The sequence below is a fragment of the Trifolium pratense genome, linkage group LG6 (genome assembly GCF_020283565.1).
Source record: "Trifolium pratense cultivar HEN17-A07 linkage group LG6, ARS_RC_1.1, whole genome shotgun sequence".
NCBI classification, from domain to species: Eukaryota; Viridiplantae; Streptophyta; class Magnoliopsida; order Fabales; family Fabaceae; genus Trifolium; species Trifolium pratense.
This window is the reverse complement of record NC_060064.1, coordinates 44,122,600-44,147,729: the sequence shown is the minus strand read 5'-3', so window position 1 is coordinate 44,147,729 and position 25,130 is coordinate 44,122,600. Positions and strand designations below refer to the sequence as shown.

Here is a 25,130-nt window from a genome sequence, read left to right as displayed (position 1 = left end):
TGTCTAACATGAACAGGTCCTTCAAGTTGTGTATGGTGCATAAGTAGCAATTTATATTATAACGAATACGAATTTTATAAAATCCATCGTTGGATTGAAAGTTTATATCATATAGATCCTCTATAAAAATTTTGAATTTTTTTAAAAATCATTTACTATATTATTGAGACTCATCAAAATTAATGGTTTTTTGAATTTTTATTAAATATCGTTAATTTTGAATGTAACCACAATAGGCTTGAGACTCATAAAAACAATGTAACCACAATTGCAATTGATCCTCCATTCTCTTCAACCAATATTCCGCCCGATAGATGATAACTACAATTGATCCTCCCTCCACTTCCCCCAATAATCCTCAATAGATAACACTGATACGTTCCAGCGGTGGATAACCCTGCTAAATGCTAATTCCACATTTAATGAGACCATAACTATGTCCCTTGACGTTGAAACAGCTTCAACCAATATTTCTCCATAGATGACATCACCATCAAATACTATATTTTCATTGGTCACACACTCACACAAACCGTATAATTCTATAAACCGAAACCTATTTTTTCATTTTTTTTTTAATCACTCGCTTATACAATGTTTCATTCAAAATGTTTTCTTGGGGTGAAGGAAGGATTCACAATTTAACTAGACAAAAAATTTTATTTTTATAGGGTTCGCATCCTAGGTAGCAAACTTTTTTTTTCCTTCCAATTTTTGTTATTTACACAGTCGCTATCTGACATGAGAGGGGGTAAAATTGAAAGTTTAGGGGGGCGCTTGAAAAACTTAGTAGCAAGAATAAATACTCATAAAACAAACAGTCATTATTTCAATAGGCTCATACTGCTGGATTATCACAAGTTAACAGCACACAAGGTCCATTTTGATTTCGAAATTCCAATTCTAGTTCTAGAATAAAAACAATGATCAATTACATGAATGGGGAGAGAATAGCTTTCCACAATCCACATGACAAATTTACAGTGTATAATTGGCATCAAGAAATTGTATATCTATCTTGCCTTAGATTTTATGTATTTGACTTACAAGGGAATGACCACTCATATATATTCTCAAAGAAGAATAAACTTTATTGCAAACTCGAGGTAGTGTTTGGCCTCACTTATTTTCTACTTTACTATTTCTTTTAAGTGGAAGTAGGGCCAAACATAATTTTGAAAAAGTTCTTAAAATAAAAAGTGTCTTTTTTTTTGTGAAGAAAATATAATATAAGTGACTTAATAAAAAAGAAGAAAAAACCAACTTAAAACCAACTTATACGGATGATTCACTCTAGAGGTCTGCCCATCGATTCCCGTGTATGCCAATTTATATTTTATTTTATTTTGTCTGCACTGTTCCCGCTTTTTACCGTAAAAAAACGCACAATTCCCGCTTTTATTTTATTTTAGGCAATAGTTCCCGCTACAATTGTTTGCCCTTTTTACAATGTTCTGACTGCTATATATTATTATTATGCTTTGCTTACACCACATGCCAAAACCCTAACGCCGCCTGACACTTGCATAGTTGCAGCAGGTATGATTTTCTTTTTGATTTGTTTAATTCATACCATTTTGTTATTTTTTGTCCTTTTGTTGCTTAGTTTTGTTTTTTACTTTATGCCATTTATTTGAGATATACATCATTCAGTTTTTGCTTTCTTATTCCTTAGTTTCTATTAATTTTTTTTTGTCTATTTGTTCTTTATCACCTATTATCTATCTTGTAAAATTTATTTATTTTCTTTACTATATATTTGCATTTTTTTCAAATGCAAAGAGATATGATTGAATTAATAATAGTTGTAAGTCATGCCTAGATCAGTAAGAGTAGAACAAATAGCAAGCAAATTGCATGAAACAAGATGATCCATGTCTCGCATACAAAACCAATTTGGATCCTCTCCAATTTTCTCTCATGTTTTCTCTCATGGATACTTTGAGAACGGATTGGACCACCTGGAAACAATTAATTGGCAAAGAAACAGGTTTGGGCTGGAATCACGCGACAGGAAATATTGATGCTGATCCTTCATGGTGGGAGGCTAAGATAAGGGTGAGTATTATGAATATTTAATTTTTTATCTCCTTAAAGTTGAGTATGAGGATTTGATTTGCCTAACTATTGGCTTTTGTTATTGATTATGCAGGAGAATGTAAAATATGCAAAATTTCGCTATCAAGGTTTAGAATTTCGTGATGAAATGGAATTCATATTCGGGGAGGCAGTGGCAACAAGTCAATACCAATGGACACCGACTTTGGGTGTTCCATCTGAATCTAATATCAATAATACAACGACAAATGTGCCACATGAAATTATTGAATCTGATGATAGTGGATATAATGATGAAGACCTTACCCTTGTGGAAAATACTCAATTCAAAAAGAAAAGAAAGATTGTGTCAAATATGGGAGAAAAGGCAGCAAAGGGTAGGGCAAAGGTTGGGACAGCATCAGCAATGAGAAAAACATTTGAGCGATTAGTTGAAGCAGCCGAAGATCATAATGATGTTGAAAAGACTGGAATTGCTGCTACATCTCATGTCCATGGCCAATACTCTATTCCAGATTGTGTTAAATTATTGAAAAAAGCAAAGGATGAAGGTTTTTTGAATAGTCAACAATTTAGTTATGCTTTAGAAATGCTTAAAGATGAACAAAATAGAGTCTTGCTAATATCCTTAAAAGAATCTAAGGATGATTTGGTAGAGTGGATTCTATACAAGTATGCTGAAAAGAAATCATCCAATAATTAGCTTAAGCTTGAGATTTATGCTTTAGGTTTAGACCTTGCTTTATGCTTTATCCAATAATTAGCTTAAGTTTGAGATTTATGCTTTAGGTTTAGATCTTGCTTTATGTTTTATCCAATAATTAGCTTAAGCTTAAGCTTCGAATTAATTTGTTATTTTATTTTGTGGTACTTTTGTTGAGATTTTGCATTACTGTTTATGCATTTGAGCTACTTTAATTTATATGTATTAACATTTGGTAATTTCATTGTTTTCAAATTATTTTCAGATGTCTTCTAATCAAATCAATGAGCATTCAAGAAAAGTTAAAAAAAGAAAATGTAAGTTTTATAAAATATGTTACGGGGCAGCAATAATTGCATATGACTATTATATGAAGTACCTATTGAAGCAAGGTAATAGATTTCTTTATTCTCATGGATGGACTTGGGTTCGAGAAACTCTTAACACTCCAGGTGAAAGTTATAACATGTTTAGAATGGAAACTCATGCTATATTGAAACTTGAAAAATTATTAGTGAGTAGGGGATGGTTGCACCCATCTAAAGAAATGACATCATTGGAGGCACTTGCTATGTTTCTTTGGAGTTGTGCACATAGTGAAACTAATCGAAATATTCAAAATAAATTTGGAAAGTCGGGAGAGACCGTAAGTAGGAAGTTTACTGAAGTTCTAGAAAGTTTATGTTTACTAGCAAAAGAAATTGTGAAGCCTCCAGATTTTAACTTTGTAGAAATTCCCTCCAAAATCAAGGATGATCGAAGGTATTGGCCATACTTTGAAGGATGCATCGGTGCTATAGATGGAACACATATTCCTGCAATTGTTCCCACTAAAGATCAAATTCCCTATATTGGAAGAAAGGGATATCCAACACAGAACGTCATGTTAGTGTGTAACTTTGATATGTTAATCACTTTTGTTGTTGTTGGATGGCCTGGTACTGCACATGACACTCGTATTCTTTCGTCTGTTATTGAAAAAATGAAAAGTGTTTTCCCTCATCCTCCTGAAGGTACGACTAATATTTATGTTATAAATAAAATTTGTCATTTATATATTTATCAGAATCATTTTTTCACATAAACTAACTATAACTTTTGTTTTAAATATTTATAGGAAAATACTATTTAGTTGATGCTGGAAATCCAAACATGAAAGGATATTTATCACCATATAAAGGTGAAAGATATCATATTCCTGATTTTAGAGATGGAAGTCCAGCAGAAGGCATACGTGAAGTATTCAATCATGCACATTCTTCATTGAGAAATGTCATTGAAAGAACAATTGGCGTTTGGAAGAAGAGGTGGCATATTTTATGTGATATGAGACCATTTCCACTAATCAAACAACAAAAGATCATAGTTGCAACAACAGCGCTCCATAACTTCATTCGAATATGTGGTGTTGAAGATGTGGAATTTAACAAGTGTGATCAAAACCGTGGGTATATACCGGAGCGTGAAGAAGAAAGAAATACTAATGAAGATATGAGTTCACACAATCTTAGAAGAGTACAAGATGGGAGCTATATGGATAGAGCTAGAAATCAAATAGCCACTAGATTGTTGGAAAACAAAATCGTTTAAGATTGTGATGATTTTTTTTTTTACAATAAGATTGTGATGATTTTTTTTTTTAGTTATGAATTATTTCTTAAACTCTTTGAATTTCATGTTATTTATGATAAATTTGTATTTCAATGTCAAAAAAAATATAGAAATATTTCACCAAACAGATTGTAACTTAAAAGTACTAATTAAGTTGAAAAAAATAAAAAATACCAAACAACTTCAACTTTAACTTAAAATTTCTTATTTTCAACTTTAAGTTTAAAGTGACTTTTAAACCAAAAAAAATTTAGTAGTGCAGCTGGTCTAATGTACTCTCCCTCTAAATTTTCTCTTATGTTATCTCTACTCTGCATGTGTAAAAAACAGTAAACTAAAAGCTTCAACTTGTGAATACTCTATTCTTCAAAATCTTTTCTGCTTCAGATACACTTAAATGTCTGATCCCATTACCCTTTAGCCATCTCTTCCCCCCTGTCATACATTCTTGCACTCTCTTTTCATCAATCTTCAACAACTTCAGACCCTCATTTATATTTGGGAAAAAACCTTCCGGCCTCAAACACCATGCGCCAAATACTCCAAATAAAACATCTAAGTCACTCCCAAATCTTTCAACACCACCATTATGAAATTTTGCATTGCTGAGGAGAATACCATTAAAAAATAACCGATCTATTCCTGCAGCCAAACTTCTCCAAACCCCGACAAAGTCCCTACTATTCAAACATTCTTCTACCACTGACATTTTACCTTGCAGATAATCCAGGGCCTCTATTAGAGTCTTCGACACTGTCCATCCTTCTTCGATCTTCTGCCATTGCTTTTTGTTCTTCAGATATTCTCGAGAACGAGCATCAAATCCTCTCAAAATAACTACAGCTATCTTTTCAACCCACTCTGTTCTAAACTCTTCCAAATTTTTGATCTCGTCGTCAAAGATAACTCTATTGGAACTCTCTGGCAACCCTTCACTATCCCTATTTGTATTACTTGGTAATTCCACTTTGTTATCATCATCCACCCCCATCTCAAGGAAAAAGACATCCTCAGACCATTCCTTTAAAACAGATTCGAAGTAATGAGCGGCATTGACGGAAATTGCAACTTTAATTAAAGCATCATTATCAGTTAAGGCAGTCAACCCTTCAGCTTCTTGGCAGCGGATAAGTATGGAATCAAAAAACTTTCTTATAATCGGCACACCTACTAATCTGAGAAATTTTGACCTCAAAGTAACACTAGGCAATGACCGACAACGTTCAACAACAGATGCTAACTGGCGAACAAAAGCACTGGAAACCAGAGGAGACTTGTGATCATCTGTAGTACTTGATGAAAGAACTACACCTTCAATTTTCTTTCTCCAATTATTCTCATTTTCAATGTCTGGTTTCAACTTACCTAGGGTATCACCTAGCTCTATTTCTGCCCACAAATCAAGCCAGTCTGGACGATCACAAAATACAGATAGAGAAGAAATTCTCTGCAAGATATCATCATCTAAAGATAATAAAATCCCAGAATTTTCTACCATAGATATAATCCTTTTGTCAAAAGCTATCATCAAGTCAATGAGGTGAAGCCATGATATTCTAGCAGATGACTGAACACCTGTAACACTCTCCTCATCAAGTTGAGTAATGTAACTAGGGAAAATTTCCTTTGCCAAGTATGTGGATAAGGAAGTTACCATTGCTGAGATCCATTCTTCTCGACAACTATATCCAACTACCTTAGCTTCATCTACCAATGGCTGCAACATTTCATCTACAGAATCAACATAATCCCTTGTGATCTTATACACGAGGGTAAAAATAAATTCTGGCTTATCAACCCATTTTGAGAAATGCTTTTGGGAAGCCAATGATAGGGGATTTACAAGCTCTTCAATTGCCCAAAGTGGTTGTCGTAGGGCAACTTCCCTATCATGGCCCACAAGTTGTCTTGACTTCCTTTTCCTTTGCAACTCCTGTAGGTTGCACAAAGCAAGAAAGTTTTCAGTGTACTTGAGCTTATGATCAGCATGCATGCTTTGTAGAGGATTCAAAACTTGATTTGCAATCCTTGCATCTGAGTTTGAGGAAGTAAAAGCAGAAAGAGGTGGAGGCCATCCAAGCGAAGCTAGAAGTGCCCGATGATCAGCAATGGCCTGAGGTCTTAAAATGGCTAGAGCTCGATCTACTCTATGGTCAACTGCTGATACAAGTTGCTTCCATTGGGGGTGTATCTTTGTAATTGAAGTCAATATTTCTTCTGTCATTTTAAGTTTTTTAATGGCAAACAGACGCATATCCTGCAACAATTGAAGATATATTATGGAATACAGTAATGTATGAATTCCCAATATCATCAGATTCATATTATGATAGTGTGCTCACTCCTGAATTCTCGTCAAAAGAATGCTTCCTTATATTTTTGCTCATGGTATATGATACAGCATCTTCAATATCACCAACCAAAGTATCAAGTTTCAATGCTGTCTCTGGAAGACACACAAAGGACTTTTAAGAAGCTAAAAGATAATACCTAAGAAATCAAATCAAAGGCAGTACGGTAACCATCACTGAAAAGCAATACTTTTCTTGATAACCATAACAAACACATCGTAAATATCATTGAAACACAATAAATTCAAGAAAAATATCATTTCCCATTCTTCCCAAAATGCCGTTCGATATACAACACATATATCAAGCTTTTGTTCCATCTATATAAGCAAATAAAAGCAACACCATTAACCTAAAAAGGACAATACCGAAGAAAATAACCATCATTTAAAAACCTTAGTATTTCTTTATAATGAAAAATCAGAAACATATCATAACCATCTACATAGTGTCACTGCAGATTGAATGCGTGTCTAATGTTGGAGTCTGACACGGATACGACACCAACATATGTCGTGACACATGTGCTTACATTCAGTTACTTAAATTTCTCAAATTATTATAAGTGTCGTGTCTAGTGTCATTTGTCATTTGTGCTACATAGATAACAATCACTCAACATGAATGAAAAACATCATCTAAATTTTTTTCTCTAAAATTTTCTTCAATTTGCACACTTTTGAAAACATCAAATCAAAATTCTTCTAGCAATGTTCTTCCATTTGCACATTTAAAAACCAATTCAAGCAAAAGAAAAACTAACCTGCATAAACACGAACTGTCTCCAACCTAGCAACTTCCTTCGCCAAAGTCGCAAGTTCCTCTCTAAAACCTTTCCCACCTTTACCATCTCCTTCATCTCTTCCTCCATCTTCATACAACAAAACGAAAAACAATTTCTCAAAATTATAAATAAAAAAAAAAAAAAAAAAAACCTAAAATGAAAAAAAATCATAGGATCGAAGCGTGAATCAAACCTGGCACAATGCTGGAGGAGCATGTAGCGGATAGTTCATGCAATTTGCTATTGACACCGTCGAAGAGGCTATGAATTTCGCCGGAAAATGAAGCGTATGCCGCAAGACCCGCTCCAAGTCTCCGAGTTAACTCTGCAAGAGCCCGATCCAACTCAGAGCACTGAAATTGAAGCTCGGTGACGAAATTTGGAGAATCGGCGAGGACAGTTGCGGTGGGGAACTTGTGGTCGAGGAAGGAGAGTGCGGAGTGCGAGAGTTGAGAAGGTGGTGGCAGTGTTTGGAGTGGCTCCATCGACGAAATTGAATCTGGATAATTCTGGAAGGTTGTTATCCGCCGTGTGCGGTGTTGACCGGTGACGGAGTAAGATGAATCTCCGGCAATGGATCGGACGATGTTACAATGGACTTGAGTTGGTTATTAGTTTGGGTTCGATCCAAACCAGGTCTCGGGTTGGTGTTTCCTTTTTCTTTCTTTTTTTAATCTTTTTCTAATAAGATTCATTTAGATCGTTGTTTTATAAAGATTTTTTTCGCTTCTGGATTGTTTATTTTTTTAACTTATGCAAATAATTTATATAATTTTTATATATTATTACAAATTTATCAATATAGTTTACGATAAAATAGTTTATCTTTTATATTATAAGCTTGTATACACAAGCAAACTCTAAACCCTAATTTGTTTTTTTTGTTTGTATAAAATAAATTAGGGTTTAGGGTTTGCTTGTGTATACAAGTTTGTAATATAAAAGATAAGAGATAAGATACATATTTAATATGATTAATTTTATATAAATGATGACTAAGAATTATTTAATGCCACATAACTAAAAGAATATGGACTCAACGAGTGCCAAATCAACATTTTTGCTGAGTCAGATGTCAACTTGTCCAATGAAAGTCTAAAAGAGAATAATCTTGACATTATGAGGAGAGAATCGCGAAGAAAAAAAAGTATATAGAGATAAACCATTATTTAACCCATAATTAAATTAAAGAGTGGAGGAGAATATCATATTTATATAAGTTATAAAACTTTAGTTGTAATTTTAATAAAAAGATACAAGGTGTGCTATGCACAATTTATCTTGGTATTTTTTATTTACTTTTTTTTAAAGGAAATAAGATTTTAGTAATAATATATTTTTAAATAATGGTAAAAATTAAAGAAGAAAGATTTTAGTAATAATATATTTTTAAATAATGGTAAAAATGGAACAAAAAAATTTATAACTTGTTCCGCTACATCCACTTTCCAAACAATAAATTAAAATGTTTCATATAATATTCAAACAATGGAATGGAGTGTTGTTCCATTCCGTTATGTTCCATTCCATTTCATTTTATTTCATTCTGTTCCATTTCGTTTTGTACCGTCAATTCAAACAGAGTCTAAAATAAATAATTTAGGAATAACAAAAAATTCATACGCATGGTAGCCGTGGTTGTGGATAAAATCATCCATAGACACGAGACAAATATTTTAACGGATACATGAAGAGTAAAAATAAACTTATATAGTAAATACTTGTAAATAGGGTTGGGAATAGGCCAGACGGCCTACACGCGTCTTCGGCCTGACCTGTGTAAGTCTGGTCTGACCTGGTCTGTTTATTAAAAATGTCAGGCTTAAGCATTGAAAAAAGTCTGTTTACGTAAATAGATCAGGCTCATGCTTCTAAAAAAGCCTACAAAGCTTGATAGGGCGACCTGTTTATATTTAATTATTATTTATATAATATTATTATTTATATTTTTTTTGCCAAAGAAAAAATATATTATTATTTAATCATATTTGTTATTTTATTAACTTTTAATTATTGTGCTAATAATTTTATTAGCTTTTTCTTAATGTTGAAGAAATTATAAAAATTTAAATGTGAAATAGGCTTTTAAAGCTTGTTTAGCCAATTTAAAAAGACTATATAGTTACATTTATGTAACACAGACTTTTAAATAGGCTACAAGGTCATACCAGACTTTTAAAAAGGTTCAGACCAGGCCAAAATAAATAACATTTGATAGGCCGTAGGCCAGACTTAGGCCTGAAGAAAAATCGTAGGTCAGGCTCAGGCCTATCAAGGCCTGGCCTGGCCTGTTCCCAACCCTACCTGTAAACAATGGTGACCTCGAATATATTTCAAGATGGACCAAAGATCCTATATTTAAAGAGACACCAATTTTTTTTAGTAATATATATAAATCTTGGATGAACATAAATTTAATTTAATAGTATTATAAAATAGTTAAAGGATATATATGTATTTTTGTTTTTGTAGTAGCAATGTATTTCGTAAATTCACACAATTATCTTTTATTTTTATGAACGTATGCAACAAAAAAAATGAAAGGGAAGAAAAGAAAATAAAAGAAAATAAAAGAGAAAAATACAAAAGAAAAAGAAATAAGAGGTCAAGAAATGATTATGCAGGTAGTATATTGCATGAAAATATTAGAGAATGAACTCTAATATATTTATAGTGTTATATATGTAATAATTGGTTGCGAGCGTTTTTATGATTGATATGCATAACTTCAAGAGTCATATTGAATACATTATAATGACGGGACTGTGCGTGATTTATTAATAATAAAATTTTAATTTTTAATTTAAACTTTATAATTAGCTGGTGGTGTCATGCATGAAATTGCTTGATGATATTCCTAGTGAAAATGACTTTAAAGATCGTATTTAACGTATGAAAATGAGAGAAAACAAATTGTATTATTTAACTAATGATCAAACACATAATTTACAAAACCCAGCCACTATTCAACCTGAGAGCAGCCTCACTACACGTGAGAAATAAACACAAAGAAAACAGAACAGCCATTACATCAAACCCATATGCTTTCCCAATACAAAGTGGGAGCGAATTCTCTCCCTTGAAAATGTGGTCCAGTGAAATCTAGTTCATTAATTTTCTTTTTATGTGTTGACAAATAAAATATTAAAAATTCAATTAATGTTGTAGATGGGCACTGCAGGGCCTCCCGTGGAATCCTCACGGGAGGATCCTTGCTTGCCCATACAAAGTAGGCAAACACTAAGACCACCCAAAATATCTACTCACGAACTTTGCTGCAACAAGGAAGCAGTCCAGCAACAAACGCTCCGAAACTAAATGAGTTTTGGGATCTCGCGTATTGCCACTAACAACATCTCAGGCCTTGGAAGGTTTAACACTTCCAAGCCGAGACAACCAGACAAAAACATTATGAGATACAAGCAAAACAGAATATAGAACGAAGCATTTGCACCTCAGAGATAAGTTTATAAGTTTTATAATTTGAGTAGCTAAATTATTGATCTAAGATAAACTCTGATGTCTTATATTTTGTAAAACAAAAATTGTCTAATCTCTATAAGCTTTATATAGACCATATCTCTAGCCAATATTAATACTAAATGACCAAATTTGCATAATTGTATAAGTGATTATATTATATTTGATTTCAAAGACTACCTAAATGCAAAGAGTTATAGAGTGAAAAAGAAAGAAAGAAAACTACAACATACTATACTATATCATAATACATTTACTCTCACATTCATATGACAAAAGAGAAAACACAACTTAAAGTAAAAAAAAAAATCCCAATAGTTTTTGATTAAACAAGTTGAATGCAAAGCTCAAAATGGTGTAATACTCCCACTTCTTGTCTCAGTTGGACTGTATAAAGCAGACCTATTCCTTGGTCTATTCTCCTCCAACTGCCTCACAACTTCTTCCATGCTCGGTCTTACCGATGCTACAGGCGCACAACATCCCATCGCTAGCTTCAATGCTTGAACCAACCCATCTTCCATTGGACTTCTTATCCCTTTCAACAGTTCCACATCGAACACTTCCATCGTTGTCTCTTCCAAAACAGCTACTTTCACCATCGAAGGTAAATCCACGTACTCACCACTTCTTCCGTTCTTACCAGGCTTCTTACCGATCAAGATTTCAAGAAGTAATATACCAAATGCGTAGACATCGGTCCGTGAGTTACATTTCTTCATTCTTTGAAGCTCTGGTGCTTTGTAGCCGTCGGCCTTGGCAAGCGCAACCATTTCGTCGGCTATTGAAGGGATCATTAGCTTATCGAGGGCGAAATCGGTGATCCTGGCAACAAAGAAGTCGTCCACAAGCACGTTCTTGGATCTTACATTTGCGTGAGTTATAGGATCGTCGAGTCCTGTATGAAGATATGCTAGTCCTCTTGCTATACCTAATGCAATTTTGTGTCTCCTAGCCCAGTTAAGCACTGGTTTTCCTGCTTTAATTTCTGTAGAAAATCAAAATCACAACATAATGATCAATGGCGCAACAGTGTTAATATACACTTCTAGAATCAGTTTTGTCTACTCCAAAAGTGGAGCCAAACATACACGATGTGAGAATGTGAATGAGAATAAGACAACTATCAAATGATGTGCCCCAATTGTGGCCGTGTTTGTGGAGACATTGAAAACCATGATGCCGTGGTCCAGGACCTTTTTCTTAAAACTCTGATCATGATTGTTTAGTTATCTACACTGCAAGTGTAATTTGTTTTTTCCATAAGCAGAAAAATTACACTATGAAAAGAATTTGAATACTCCATAGTCCATATGAATTATGATGACAGATATAAATATGAAAAGCAATTTATGTAAGCATGTGATCGAAACATATACATAAGAAATAAACGGAAAAATGAATAAGGAGAGTGTTAAGTATTCAACAAACCATGCAAAAGATCATGAAGAGTTCGAAGAGGCAAATAGTCATAAATAAGCAGCTTCTCCCCTCTTTTCCCTTGATAGAATGCTCTCAAAGGAATCAAATTCTCATGTCGAATTTTTCCCAACTGTTTAATAACCGCCAAACATGAACTCCTATCCTTGCAAGTACCTTCTCTCAACAACCTCAAAGCAATTGTTCCTCCATCAGCAAGCTTAGCCTTATAAGCTGTTCCATAACACGTCTTCTCCATAACTTGACCGGTCGCATTCAACACATCATCAAGTGTCAAATTCTCACCACCAGGAAATAACATAAGCTTCCCTTCACCACCATTTCCACCAACCGAATTTCCACCACCGTTTTCTTCGTCTTCTTCTTCATCGTTCAATTCATCTTCACTCTCACCACTACCCTTTTTCTTCTTGTTTTGCATATAACCAATCAACAACGAAGCCAAAACAACGGCACCTGTCATAAGACTAATAACAATACCAGCAACAGCACCAGAACTCAATGAAGAATTCTTACTACAACTTTGCAAAGGTGAACCACATAAATCAGGACTATTCCCTTCAAAAGCATCAACACCAAATTTCGATTCTCCGAAAAACGGAACAACCCCAGTAAAATTATTATGAGAAAGATTCAATTTTTCTAACCTAAGTCCAACTAAACCCTCAGAAATTGTACCACTAAACATATTATTCCCTAAATCAAGCTCTTTTAAGGCACCAAAATTAGTAACAAAATCAGGAAAATTACCAGAAAATTTATTACCACCCAAATCAAGAAACTTCAAAAATTTACAAGATGAATCAGGTAATGCAGGTTCTGAAACAGACCCAGATAATAAATTTCCATGAATTTTAAGAGAAACAAGTTTATCACACAAATTCCATATAGAAGGTGGAAGAACACCACTCAAAAGATTATCACTAAAATCAATATCATCAAGAGAAGAACCATAACCAAGTTCAAGAGGAATAGTACCACTCAATGAATTAATATTAAGATAAACACTTTTCAACATAGGAAACTGACCAATCTCTCTTGGAACAGAACCAGAGAGATTTGCAGAAGGAAGTTGAAGAGACAACAAATGCAAAAAAGGGTCTTTAAAAAACAAAAGATTGTTCCATTGTGGTGAAGATAAATCATTGCATGAAAGAGATGAACCATTTGTGAATACCCATTTGAGTCCTCTCCATTGACAAAGTGGTATTGAAGTGTTCCATGAAGAAAGAACAAGGTTTTCAGTGTTACCTTGAAGTAAAGGTTTGATTTTTAGTAAGAGAAGTTCAACATCAGAAGAAGTTGAAGGAGGTATAGTTTTTGTTGAAGCTTTGTTGCAGAAACAGAAGAAGATGAAGATGGAAATGTAGAGAGAGAAAGGGTTTTTGAGGAATGCCATGAAGTTGTAGATAGAGAAAGGAAAGTGGTGTTTTTGTGGAAGAATCAAGTGAGAAGTTTTGAAGGGAAAGAGGCTTTGTTGTTTCTCTTTACTGAGAAAGCTGACACAGTGTTGACTATGAGTGTAAGCAGGAACAAGGTTTCTCAAGTGTTTGTGTTCCACTTTTTTTTTTACATTCAACGGTCGTGATTTGGTTATAGCCAATTGCAAGTTTGTAACTAATCATGCAAATAGAATGATGGCAGCCTAGAATTATACTCCTAGTTATAAATTTTGTTTTACTTTTTACTCCTACTGTAATGACCGGATACATTATATTTTCAATGAATCTAAAAAGTAGTATTCCTCTTATATTAAGGATCGAATGGAGTAGTATTTATTTATGGAAAATGCTAAACAGTGCCCCCGGGGCACTAGTTAAGGATGCGAAAATAGTAATTTGGCATTGGAGTTTGTGCAGTCAACTTCTCAAAAGGTTAAAAAGTGTTATTTACTTTTCAAAACTTTCTAATTTTGGTTTCCTTAACCAATGCCCCGGGGGCACCGGTTAGCATGACCCTTTATTTATTTTTTGGCTTCCACCATCAGTTTAATCTGATTCGAGGGTCAATTCTGACATCAAGTTGTTCCAGGCTCCTCCCGATTGCAGTTGTGAATGATTAAATCATGATCCTCCTTACTAAGTTCAACGTCAATCACCACTAAATTAACTAACAATTAGTTCATGGTATAATTAATGTATGTGATATATATTTTGTCTCAAATGAAGTACCTTAGTACTAGAAATTTGTTTGTTTATAATGCGAGAGGTTAAAAGAATATATTTCACACAATCACACAATTTTTAAAAAGTGTAGGAGTAATTAGAGAATGTAACTTTTATTTGTCTTTAAAAAGTATTATTCCCTCCGTCTCAAAATGGAGTAAGAATTCTCTCTATTTTCTATGATTTTCATTTTTTTCATTACTAAAGTTTTTAAATATTTTAGGGGTATAAAAAAATTTTGATTCATTTAATACTCCCTCCGGTCCTATATATAAGGAACACTTTGAATTTTTTTTGTCCTTTTTATAAGAAACACTCTTTAAATTTATTCTTTATTAAATAGATAATCCCTTGTATACCCTTATTAAATTGTATAAAATGCAACTTATTCCGATGTTATGCATTAATTACACAAACACATTTTCAAGGTTAGTTTTGGAATAACACATAACATTTTAGAATTTTTAATAAAAAAATAAGCCTTCTTGGTAGGTGTGTTTTTCTCGATGTGTTTTATAGGACCGGAGGAAGTATCATATTTTTGCATTTATATTTCCAAAAAGTAGAAAATGAAGAGGATCTCAATTCCTCACAATGAATGTCATTTAAAGTTTTTGCAGACATATTAAGAAATGCAATATTTTTACTAAATTACCCCTATAAGTTATTGGTTTGTTTCCTTGTGAATAGTGCATAGAGTAATAATTATGGGGTAGAATTCGAAAATATTGGAATAATGAAAAGTGAGAATTAGATTCATTTTGAGACAAAATTTTATTCCTAATATTACACTTATTCTCGGACAGAGGGATTAGTATTGATGACTTACTTGAAAGTCGTTAGTAATGATTAAAATGTCTAGTTGTAAAATATTCCGTTGAAAGTTGAGTAGATGAAGTATTTTGGGACAAATTTTTATTCTATTTGAATCATTTATTTGGAACGAATGGAGTAATAAAGTTACTCTATTTGATTAATGGAACGAATAGCTGCTCTCTCCCCAAATATATGTCATTCCTCTTCTCATTTATCATGTTTATTTTACTTCGATTATTATTATTATCTTGTTAGTATTAGTTGCCGTTGTTTTACTCCATACATCAAAGTATTAGTGTGATTATGACAAATTCACAACACTATTGAAAAGCAATTGCTCTGTAATGGTAGACATATAATATACTCACTTTGCTGAATTGAGTGAACAAATTGTTTTGCATTATTGTTGGCAATTTGTGTTTCTTTCTTACGTTGTTGTTCTATCAAATTTAAACACTCATAAAAAACAAAAGTATAATGGTTAACGAATCTCTCGACAATTTTTAAGCTATTGAAAAATTGATGTTTTGGATAGTTGAGATATTCAATGATTTCTCTCATTTGCTTTTATAAGTCTTATGTCATTATTTATTTATTTTGTCTCTGCACGCTTACTTTTGTAAAATGGCCTACCAATTTAATATTGCACTTTGCAATCTTTAAGAATGAAGGTAAGGTTTTCTATGCAGGTCCTTGTCATTTTTTTCAAGGTGAAAAATATTGTGGTGCAATCAAAGAGCGCTGCAGTCAGCAGATTTTAGGTTGTCCGATCTTGATCGAATAGTTCAGATGTCATTTTAGAATTTTATATTAAACAAAAATAAAATTGTTTTAAGATCCGGAACGTTTGATCTTAATCAGACTATTGAGAATCATTGATTGCATGCAATTCGACTGTATTCAATCCGCTTCCTTGACATAGCCCATAGGGTTCTCCCATTTAGATTTTACTAACCTATGTTTTTATGATGGACTTGGATTGAGTGAATTTAAAAGTATGGGTAGTCATATGGTCAGTAGTTTCAGACCGTATGATCATAATTGGACGGTTTAGATATTACCTCAAAATTTTATATTTAACCAAAATAAAAAATTGTCTTAAAATCCAAACCGTTTAATTTTGATCGGACAGTTCATAGTCACTGCAAGTCAGGCTGCACTTAATCTGATTTCTTATTTCATCATCATACACTTGTCAACCATGGTTTCTATATTGAAACTTTGTGATTCAACATATTCAGTTATTGAGTGCTTTGAGATAAGTTGGGTAACTTGAAGCACGTTGGAAGTCCAATTGTGATAGTGGATCTTCTTGGAACATACTAGTAAGAGATAATGATTTTCTAATTCTTTTTATAGAAAAAAAATTACATTTTCCATTCATAGAATGTCTAGTGTATCTAGTTCATATTATGTGTTAGATAAATCCCATATAGTATAGTAGTAATTGGAATGAAAATCAAAATAAGAGAAACATTGATTAAGAAATCTAGCAAACTCATTATATTCTGTCCCTTTTTCATCATTCATATTGATGTACTTTATAGAAAGCCTAAGAAGAAGATAACTGGTAGGAAACCTTTATAAGCGCCTATGGGCTCCTTTAAGTTCCTAAAGTGAAAGCAGATGGACATAAACAAAATTTAGTGGTTCATGTTTCATTCAATAATCATCAGCAATAACATAGGTGCTTAATTTAATTGATCATGAATTAAACAAATGCTTACTACTAATTTACTATTCAATCTCACGCTCGACTAAATAGTTACTAATTGTTTGCTTCCATTAATTACTTGTTTTATAGTCTTCTATTGTATTGTTTGAATTAATCGATGGTTAATACTAATTGGATGACAGCACTTAATTTTGCAGATACTCAATCCATCAATGAGCTGCATCAATTGCTTGAACAGATTCGGCATAACAGAACTTCTAGCGACAGTCAAAGATGGTTATCAAATTTTGATGGTTCTTTTTTGGTTCAATCAGCGTACATGATTTTGCAGGACATGCGTGTAGGTACTGCTCTGGATACACATAGTGGCAGCATTGAAAAGATTATGGAAGAACAATGTTCCATAAAAAGTTAGCGTTTTCGGTTGGCGGTTGTTATTTGAAAAATTACCAACCCGAGAGGCTTTATTTCGCAAAGGTATTATCACGAATAATCATGAGAGAAGTTGCGTATTTTGCTTCAAAGAGGTAAATGACATATAACACATTTTTTTCACTTGCTGCATTACTTCACAAATTTGGCAGAAAATATTTGTTTGGTTGGGCACTAATGTCATCCATTTTTAGGACGTTACAAGTCATTTCTCTTTGTTTGGTGAATTAGCAAAAGACAATCATAGCAAGCAAATCCGTCATATAATTTGGTTGGCGACAACGTGGAGTATTTGACGTACGCGTAATAACATTATTTTTAGAGGAGGTTGTGTCAATATATCATTTTTAGTGAATCAAATTGTTTATTTTTCTTGGTTTTAGTTTATAGGCCGAACAAGGAACAATGTTAATTTAACTTTCTCTGACTAGCTTAATAATCCTATAGATTGTTTTCAACGCATCTAAAGTGATCTGTTCTGAATTGTAAGGGTTGAGTACCCCTTGGAGTCCTTATAATTCATTTTTTGCTTATAAAAAAATGGTTAATACTTTTTTAGCATTCATTCTAAGAAGGCAAATGAATCATTAACATCAATATGGTTGAGTAAAAAAGATCATCACTATGGTTGATTCTTCTTTTTGTACAAAGCATGGTTGTTGTTTACTATGCAAAATTAGCATTTTTACTAAGATATCATTTTATCTTTAAACTTAAGGGAATTACCATTTTAGTAATTTCTTTTTTATCTTTAAAACTAAAACTTATATAATTTTATTTAAACAAAATTTTTTGGCTTGGCTTAGCCTTACAATAAAGCCTATCAAACCTAGTAGGCCAACCTACATAGGCATATCTAGTTTAAGGCAAAATGACAAGTCTAAACTCAATTTTTTTAAATAGATAAAGTGGCAAACCATTCAAAATTTGCATACACATAAAGTAGAGCAATTGAGGTTCGAACCCGGGTCATAATATCCAACTTATCAATTTTGACATTTCTGTCAGTTGAGGTAGAATTTCGTCTAAAATTCAATTCTTATTCTCAAGCTAAACATTTTTTCCGTAGTGCTACAACATATTTATACTAAATTCTCTCATTCCAGTCCTGTGAGCGTAGTTCAATTGGCATGACATTGTATTATATATACAGGGGGTTGATATTCGAATTCAGGTCATCTCACTTATTCACCTTAAGGGTGGAATTTCTAACCAATAAACCACTTGAAAAAAAAAAACTCTCATTCCACAAAGTGTTGGAAAACTTTAAGAGATTATGTGAAAAGTTTAACTATCACACCGCTGTCATAAACACATTAAAAAGTCATGTAAATAGTGTAAATGCAATTGAAAGTCAAATTTTGGACACAAAAGCTTTACTTCAAATAGTTGAACAAAATAATGATCCAAAGATTAAAAATGAAGCCGAATCTTTAGAAAATCATGGAATTGAGAACTTTGAGTTTTGACTGGTTATGATTATCTTGTTTGGATTGTTGTCTGTTGATAATGAAATTAGCAAAAATAATTGCAAGAAATAAAATACATGTGCTGTAATGTGACTATGTATATTAGTAAAATGTTTGATTACTTAGAAAACTAGAGAATTTGAATTTGCAAATGTTATTATACTAGTGTTTGCTCAAAAACATCAAATTCGTAGAAACAAACACTTAGATGAAAATCTCTCTGAATGCCCACAAATTAGATTGCTAGATAGATGTATAACTTTTGCCTGCATTCAAAATTTTATGGCAATTTGTAAAAAAAAAAAAAAAAAACTCATGGCAATAGGATTTCCTGCAATTACTGTATCACGCAATAACTGATTTGAGCCGTCCGATCTAAAATCGGTGGCTGGGATTGTTTTAATGAATAAAATTGTGTGTAACATCATAAACCGTCCGATCTCAAATGAAAGGTTGCAATCGAATACTGCTTGAAAGTCTTACATCATGGAATCCAGATCGAGTCTTATGAGAGTGTTTCTAATTTTTTTTTTTTTTTTACTTAACCCCAAATGATAATGTTGTCTTATAACATATAAGCATGTTAAAGAACAGTAAAGTATTTAGAAATTAACATTTGAAGAATTGAAAAGAGTACAGACAGCTATAACATTGTTAGGGACGGTGGAAACATACTTTTGAAATGGTGCAGAACATGTGAAAAAATATATTTTGCAATTCACTCCTCAAACTTTTTAGTTATATAATTTTACACCCCCTCTTTACGTTATTTAACCTTTCTGCATGCATCTACATGATTATGTTTTTGTAATTAATGGTTGAGTTGAAATTTGAAAATGACAAACAATGCTTGTAACGGTGGAGTTGAATATGAACAATGATGATGGTTTCATCATGGCCCAAAATGCTAAAGTAAAAAGCTAAATTGCATCATAATATAGTGTGGAGATATTTTGTGATGTCACGCATGTAAAAATATTTGAGAATATTCAATTACCTTGAGTGCATTACATTCCTTAGTTATGGATGATTTAGTAATAGAGAAGTTTGTTATTAAGATGATGATATAAGGTGTTGGTAAATTTACAATGATGATAGAAGAAACAAACCCGTTCTCGGATACACCCACTTATTCACTTTAATTTTTTTTTTCTATCCACTATGATATAATAAAGAAAGAAAAAGAAACAAACTTATAATAATACATAAAAATTTGTTTGCATAAGCTGTTTTGCATAAGATCAAAAATAAATTATTTCATATGGACCCATAGTTTCTCAGCTTATATCCTTTCAAATTATGTAAGTGGCAGAATGGAGAGCTTAAAATTAAGAGATTTAGTTTAAAAATAAATTAAGAGATGTCATCTATATAACCAATCTCAAAATTTAATTATTTACCTTTGAAAATGAGTTCATGTAGAAATTTACAATTTTGGGCCAAATCAGATCTTTGTCTTTTTCATCATTATATTACGGTTGAATATACAAAACAAAGATTGATTACTTATGGCTCTTTTCGGTAAAAAATAGCGGATAGCTGATAAGTTTATAGCAGATGAGCTTATAGCGAATAACTTATAAGCTAGCTTTTAGCTTATAGCGAATAAGCTAGCTGATTGAATTTGTGATGTTTGTTAAAATTAGCGGTTGAACTAGCTTATAAGTATGAGATGACATAAAAAATATGTTAAATTAATATTTAATTTTTTTCAAGTAAGATGATAGGGCTAAAATTGAAAGAAAAAATGATAAGCTATAAGCTATAAACTCATAAGCTACTTGAAATAGCGTTTAAAAAATAAGCTATAAGCTAGTAAAATAAGCTATAAGCTCTTTTTTAAAAATTGTTACCAAACAGAGCTTTTAGCTTATAAGCTAAAAGCTAGCTTATTGGCCTTCCCAAACAGAGCCTAAATCATCATACATATCCTATGAAGATTGAAGAAGTCTTGCTTGGCCACAATCTCAAATCATAAATATTTAGGCATGCACACAAATGAAAAAAAATCAAAAGAGAAATAATATATAACAAATTAACTACCTAGAAAAAATAATAGAAAACTAACTCTGTATCAACCATCTCCCTTGAAACACAGGATGAGGAAAATTTCCATCCTGAGTTTGGACTTCAGTTTAAAGCTTCATTTGTACATTATGGACCATGTAATATGATTCCATTCATGTCAGAATTCAGAAACCATAACAAACTTTTCTAAGTACAGAAAAGTGAAGACACAAGAAAGGGAACAGTCGAGGAGGAGGAGGAGGAGGAGGATGGGCAGGAACCGTCAGCAAGTTTTCTTCTCAATAGAAACTAAAACCAATGTTCTCATTAGGGAAAAAAATTTATGCGGAAATAAGTGCTCGTTGTAAAGCACCAGTGAAAAAACATCGTTGGCAATTTAAAAATTTAAGCCGAAACCAAAACTCTCTTACCATATGTTTTATTCCAATAAAAAAAATCCAAACATGCTTTATCTAACATCTGTGGCGATAGAAAATGTCATTTTGTACCAAAAAAAAAAAAGAAAATGTCATTTAAACTAGGCAGTGTTAAAAGGCTATATATAATATATGATCTAAGAAATGAAAAATCAACATTTGCATATATGATGACAATTCCATACTATCAAAGTTTTCTTTTCCTTTCTCATTAACACCAAGAGTATTAAAACTTTACATCTAACATGTATAATGTAGAAATTGAGTGGTTCAAAATAACTTACTCTAATTCCGCTACTTGTACTTATCCATTATCCTATTAGCCTCTTCCACAGGATCATCCATAGGTTTGGTTGTAGTTCCTCCATTCCCACTACGTGGTCCTTCATCTTTATTGAATGCTAGGTATGCGAAGTATGCAAGTCCTATGGTAGCCTATGAACAACCAATTTACTTGTGTTAACCACAGCATATAGCAATACAACATTGAAGTTTAAAGCTTAGAACTATTTTAACCATTGGGAAACTTTCAGCATTAAGCAGTGTTGTCAATCATAGATTGTAGAAAATAGTGTTTTTTCAAATTTCGAGACACTATAGTATTATAGTATTGCTGTAGGCTGTAGCCACTACTCCCTCTGGTCTCATATATAAACAAAGATTCTTTTTTTCAGATTCATCGAATAACTGATGTATCTGGTCCATAATATGGATCAGATACATCAATTATTCAATGAATTTGAAAAAGGAATCTTTACTTATATATGAGACCGAAGGGAGTATTTAACAATATACTTTGTACTAAATAGTATATCACAACACAATAACGATTTGTTCAAATTTTGCTATATTATAGCTGCTATTTGAAACAGTGGTTTCACAAAAAGAAATTCAACCCTACATAAGGAAAAGGACGCATTCTTTTCTTTGTACAAGTTCCCTTGAAAAACTTGATATGGCTAGTACAACTGTACAAGATAGCCAAAACTTCTACTGATAGAAGCATGAATATCAAATATAGTTAGCCAGCTAGGTTTTAGCTAAGTTTGATTCATTTATCTTGTTGCAATGATGGTTTTGTCCATGTTTTTTGGTTCTTGACTTCATCTGTGTTGGGAGCTATGGATACTGTCTGTATTGGGAGCTATGAATGCGACAAACGTGATGTTAAATGTTCATTTTTACACACAAATTAAGTATTACCATTTAACTACAGCATTTTGGGTTTTTAAAAAAATTAATAAACTACTGTCATTTTAGGCATGTATAGGAAAATAACTAATATGTTATAGACTTGTTCAATCATCATCAAACTTGTAATTTTATGTGAGTCAATGCAAGTCTACATGATTTTACACAGACAATTGTGCAAGCGGGTTAACTCAACTTTGATGCCAAAGAGTTGCAAACTAAGTATGATTCTATAAATGTGTGATAAGTGATATCCATGGATACACTGTTTGTGCGGTGCACAAATTAGAAACTAGCACATAAGACGTGAAATACCCATCTTAAATTTAATGGATGGATACGAATATGATAGCCTTTTTTTACTACATGATTTGACTATAAAAATTCGATTTTGGCATGGTCAAATCATGGGATTTACATTGCAACCTAGATTCAACATTTCCTCAAAGTCAACATTTATATAACCTCTCTCTCTCTCCCCTTCTCCCTCCCTACTACTAAAAAATACTCCCTCCGGTCTTTTTTATAAGAAACAACTCACTTTTAAGATTCATTAAATAATTGATGCATTTGGTCTATAATATAAACCAGATACATCAGTTATTCAATGAACTTAAAAAGTCAACTTTTATTTGATTTCATATGAATAGTTAGTGATATAAAACTTTAAAACAATAATCTGAAGTTTTAATTTGATAAGGTCATAAGGAAAATAGACGACTTACCAATATAAAGAAAGCTGTAGAGAGGAGAGACTTGAATACAAAAAGCACAGCACTCAAAGCCACAAAAGTTACTGCAATCCTTGCTATTGGTCTCGGTACAGAATTCTAGAATCAGTAAAAAGAAGAAAACAAAAGAGAAACATGAAAAATTATAAGGCATTCTAGTATTAGTAACAAATTTGAAGACAAAAGCTAGATAAATCAAATGATTATTCAAAGATGGAAAAAACTTGTCTATCGTGAATCGCAGAAATAGTGGTTTGTTCAAATTTCGATACATTGCAGTGTTACAGTGCTGTTATAGACACTGTTTGATAACACTTTGTACTAAACCGTGTATCACGAAACAATAGCAGTATGTTGAAATTCTGCTACGCTATAGCTGCTATTTGAAAAACACTGGGAAAAAGGTAATTCTGACTTACCGGAACAAGATTTGTGCCTGCGTCAATTCCATCCTTACCAACTCTCCATGCATTCTGCAGAACTATCTCGGTAACCACAAAGATAATCAAAATGAAGAAGCAATATTAGGCTTTATGGACCAGCAAAAAAACTAAAAGAGAGCTATGAATAAACTCAATTGCTATTCAAACAATGATGACTCATCAAGAATGCATAAACTCAATTGCTATTCTCATATTTGATCCTCCAATGATGCCTCCTCAGTGTTGACGACGGTGGAATAAGGCAGAAGGCCAAAATCCGTAGTATAAACACACCATTACGGCTTATGACACTGTCATGAGAGGAATCCGTTTAGGAATAATTGCTATAGTGATTATCAAAATCTGCCACATCATTCCGCCATGGCTTGGCTACAGTCATCAATTCCATTCTCTCAAATTATTACGGTGTCGACGTGCCAATGCTAGTATTGTGTCTAGTGTTTGTGCTTAACGGTTGTCCAATGTCTATAGTTCCTTAACTATTTAAGACCATCAAATAACTCTATTCTTTTAATGCACCTTACTTCAATAGTCATAGTTTCTTCACTTATATCAAACAGTTTTCAATTCTCCATAAGACATTCAGCAAAACTTGAACTTGCAACAGAAACCAACAACCTTAAGTTATTAAATAAAACCCATTACCAAAATTTGAAATTACCATTCCATTCCTTCACCATTTTTTAAAAAAATGTTTTGTCAAGTAGCTTGGTGACTAGGATTTCATGAATAAGTAGAGTGTGTGAGGTTCGAATCTCCTATATATATTGCCAATGTTCCCTACTAACCGAACTAAACTCAGGGGATGTCCATACTAACTGAACTAAACTAAACTCAGGGACCCAAAAATAACCGAATTATAACTAACTAAAGTAAGGGAAATACATAAATCTAATATAATTGAATTGAAAAAAGAAAAAGAAAAAAAAAACTTGGGGCTAACCTTTAGAAATATTGGACTGTGCTGCATAAACTACAAAACTGGAGCGAGGTTTCTGAGTTCTAGAAATCGTGAATTGAGTGTTTGAGAGGAAAGTTTGTTTCTTTAACTTCAAAATTGAATTGGGTGAACGAAATTGATAATGGGCAGGAGCCAAGATTCGATTTTGACAGCAACTTGGGATAGAACTAAAGTTGTGAACAGAACCATAAGCAACCATTTTTGTTTTTCCTTAATGTAAAATTTAATGTTGGAAAAAACCTAAGATTAGTTCCAATAAAAGAGATGATACAATACAACAATGTTTTTGATTGGTTTCAGCGTTTCAGGTTCACATGTATAACGGAAGAGGTATAGCATGAATAAAACAGAGAGGTGCAAATCTATAACAATATAT

At 32.7% G+C, this 25,130-nt stretch overlaps 5 protein-coding genes across 6 annotated transcripts; 2 read left to right on the top strand and 3 right to left on the bottom strand.

Moving 5' to 3' along the window:
- Positions 1-861: 861 nt before the first annotated feature.
- LOC123888041 (RINT1-like protein MAG2) lies at positions 862-8,197 on the bottom strand. 2 transcript variants are annotated; one of them, XM_045936990.1, is made up of 5 exons: positions 7,701-8,197; positions 7,487-7,594; positions 6,715-6,818; positions 4,622-6,629; positions 862-1,105 (listed from the first exon to the last, which is right to left on the bottom strand). In XM_045936990.1, exons 1-4 carry the CDS (start codon positions 7,990-7,992, stop codon positions 4,716-4,718), a joined length of 2,418 nt encoding a protein of 805 aa, XP_045792946.1. In that variant the 5' UTR covers positions 7,993-8,197; the 3' UTR covers positions 862-1,105; positions 4,622-4,715. The 2 variants fall into 2 exon arrangements, with proteins under 2 accessions (XP_045792946.1, XP_045792948.1); XM_045936992.1 differs by lacking the exon at positions 7,701-8,197 and having other exon boundaries at positions 6,715-6,862; positions 7,487-7,576.
- Positions 1,759-2,787, top strand: LOC123888043. Its single transcript, XM_045936993.1, has 2 exons — positions 1,759-2,058; positions 2,153-2,787. The coding sequence occupies exons 1-2, from the start codon at positions 1,858-1,860 to the stop codon at positions 2,759-2,761; spliced, it is 810 nt and encodes a 269-aa protein (XP_045792949.1). The 5' UTR covers positions 1,759-1,857; the 3' UTR covers positions 2,762-2,787.
- LOC123892331 (putative nuclease HARBI1) lies at positions 3,237-4,351 on the top strand. The gene is made up of 2 exons (XM_045942122.1): positions 3,237-3,774; positions 3,879-4,351. Exons 1-2 carry the CDS (start codon positions 3,237-3,239, stop codon positions 4,349-4,351), a joined length of 1,011 nt encoding a protein of 336 aa, XP_045798078.1.
- A 3,003-nt stretch (positions 8,198-11,200) lies between the features above and the next one.
- On the bottom strand, positions 11,201-14,013 carry LOC123888040 (putative kinase-like protein TMKL1). The gene is made up of 2 exons (XM_045936989.1): positions 12,419-14,013; positions 11,201-11,975 (listed from the first exon to the last, which is right to left on the bottom strand). The coding sequence occupies exons 1-2, from the start codon at positions 13,824-13,826 to the stop codon at positions 11,335-11,337; spliced, it is 2,049 nt and encodes a 682-aa protein (XP_045792945.1). The 5' UTR covers positions 13,827-14,013; the 3' UTR covers positions 11,201-11,334.
- Positions 14,014-21,573: 7,560 nt separating this feature from the next.
- LOC123888039 lies at positions 21,574-25,103 on the bottom strand. The gene is made up of 4 exons (XM_045936988.1): positions 24,737-25,103; positions 23,770-23,831; positions 23,345-23,449; positions 21,574-21,863 (listed from the first exon to the last, which is right to left on the bottom strand). Exons 1-4 carry the CDS (start codon positions 24,951-24,953, stop codon positions 21,723-21,725), a joined length of 525 nt encoding a protein of 174 aa, XP_045792944.1. The 5' UTR covers positions 24,954-25,103; the 3' UTR covers positions 21,574-21,722.
- Between the last annotated feature and the right edge of the window lie 27 nt (positions 25,104-25,130).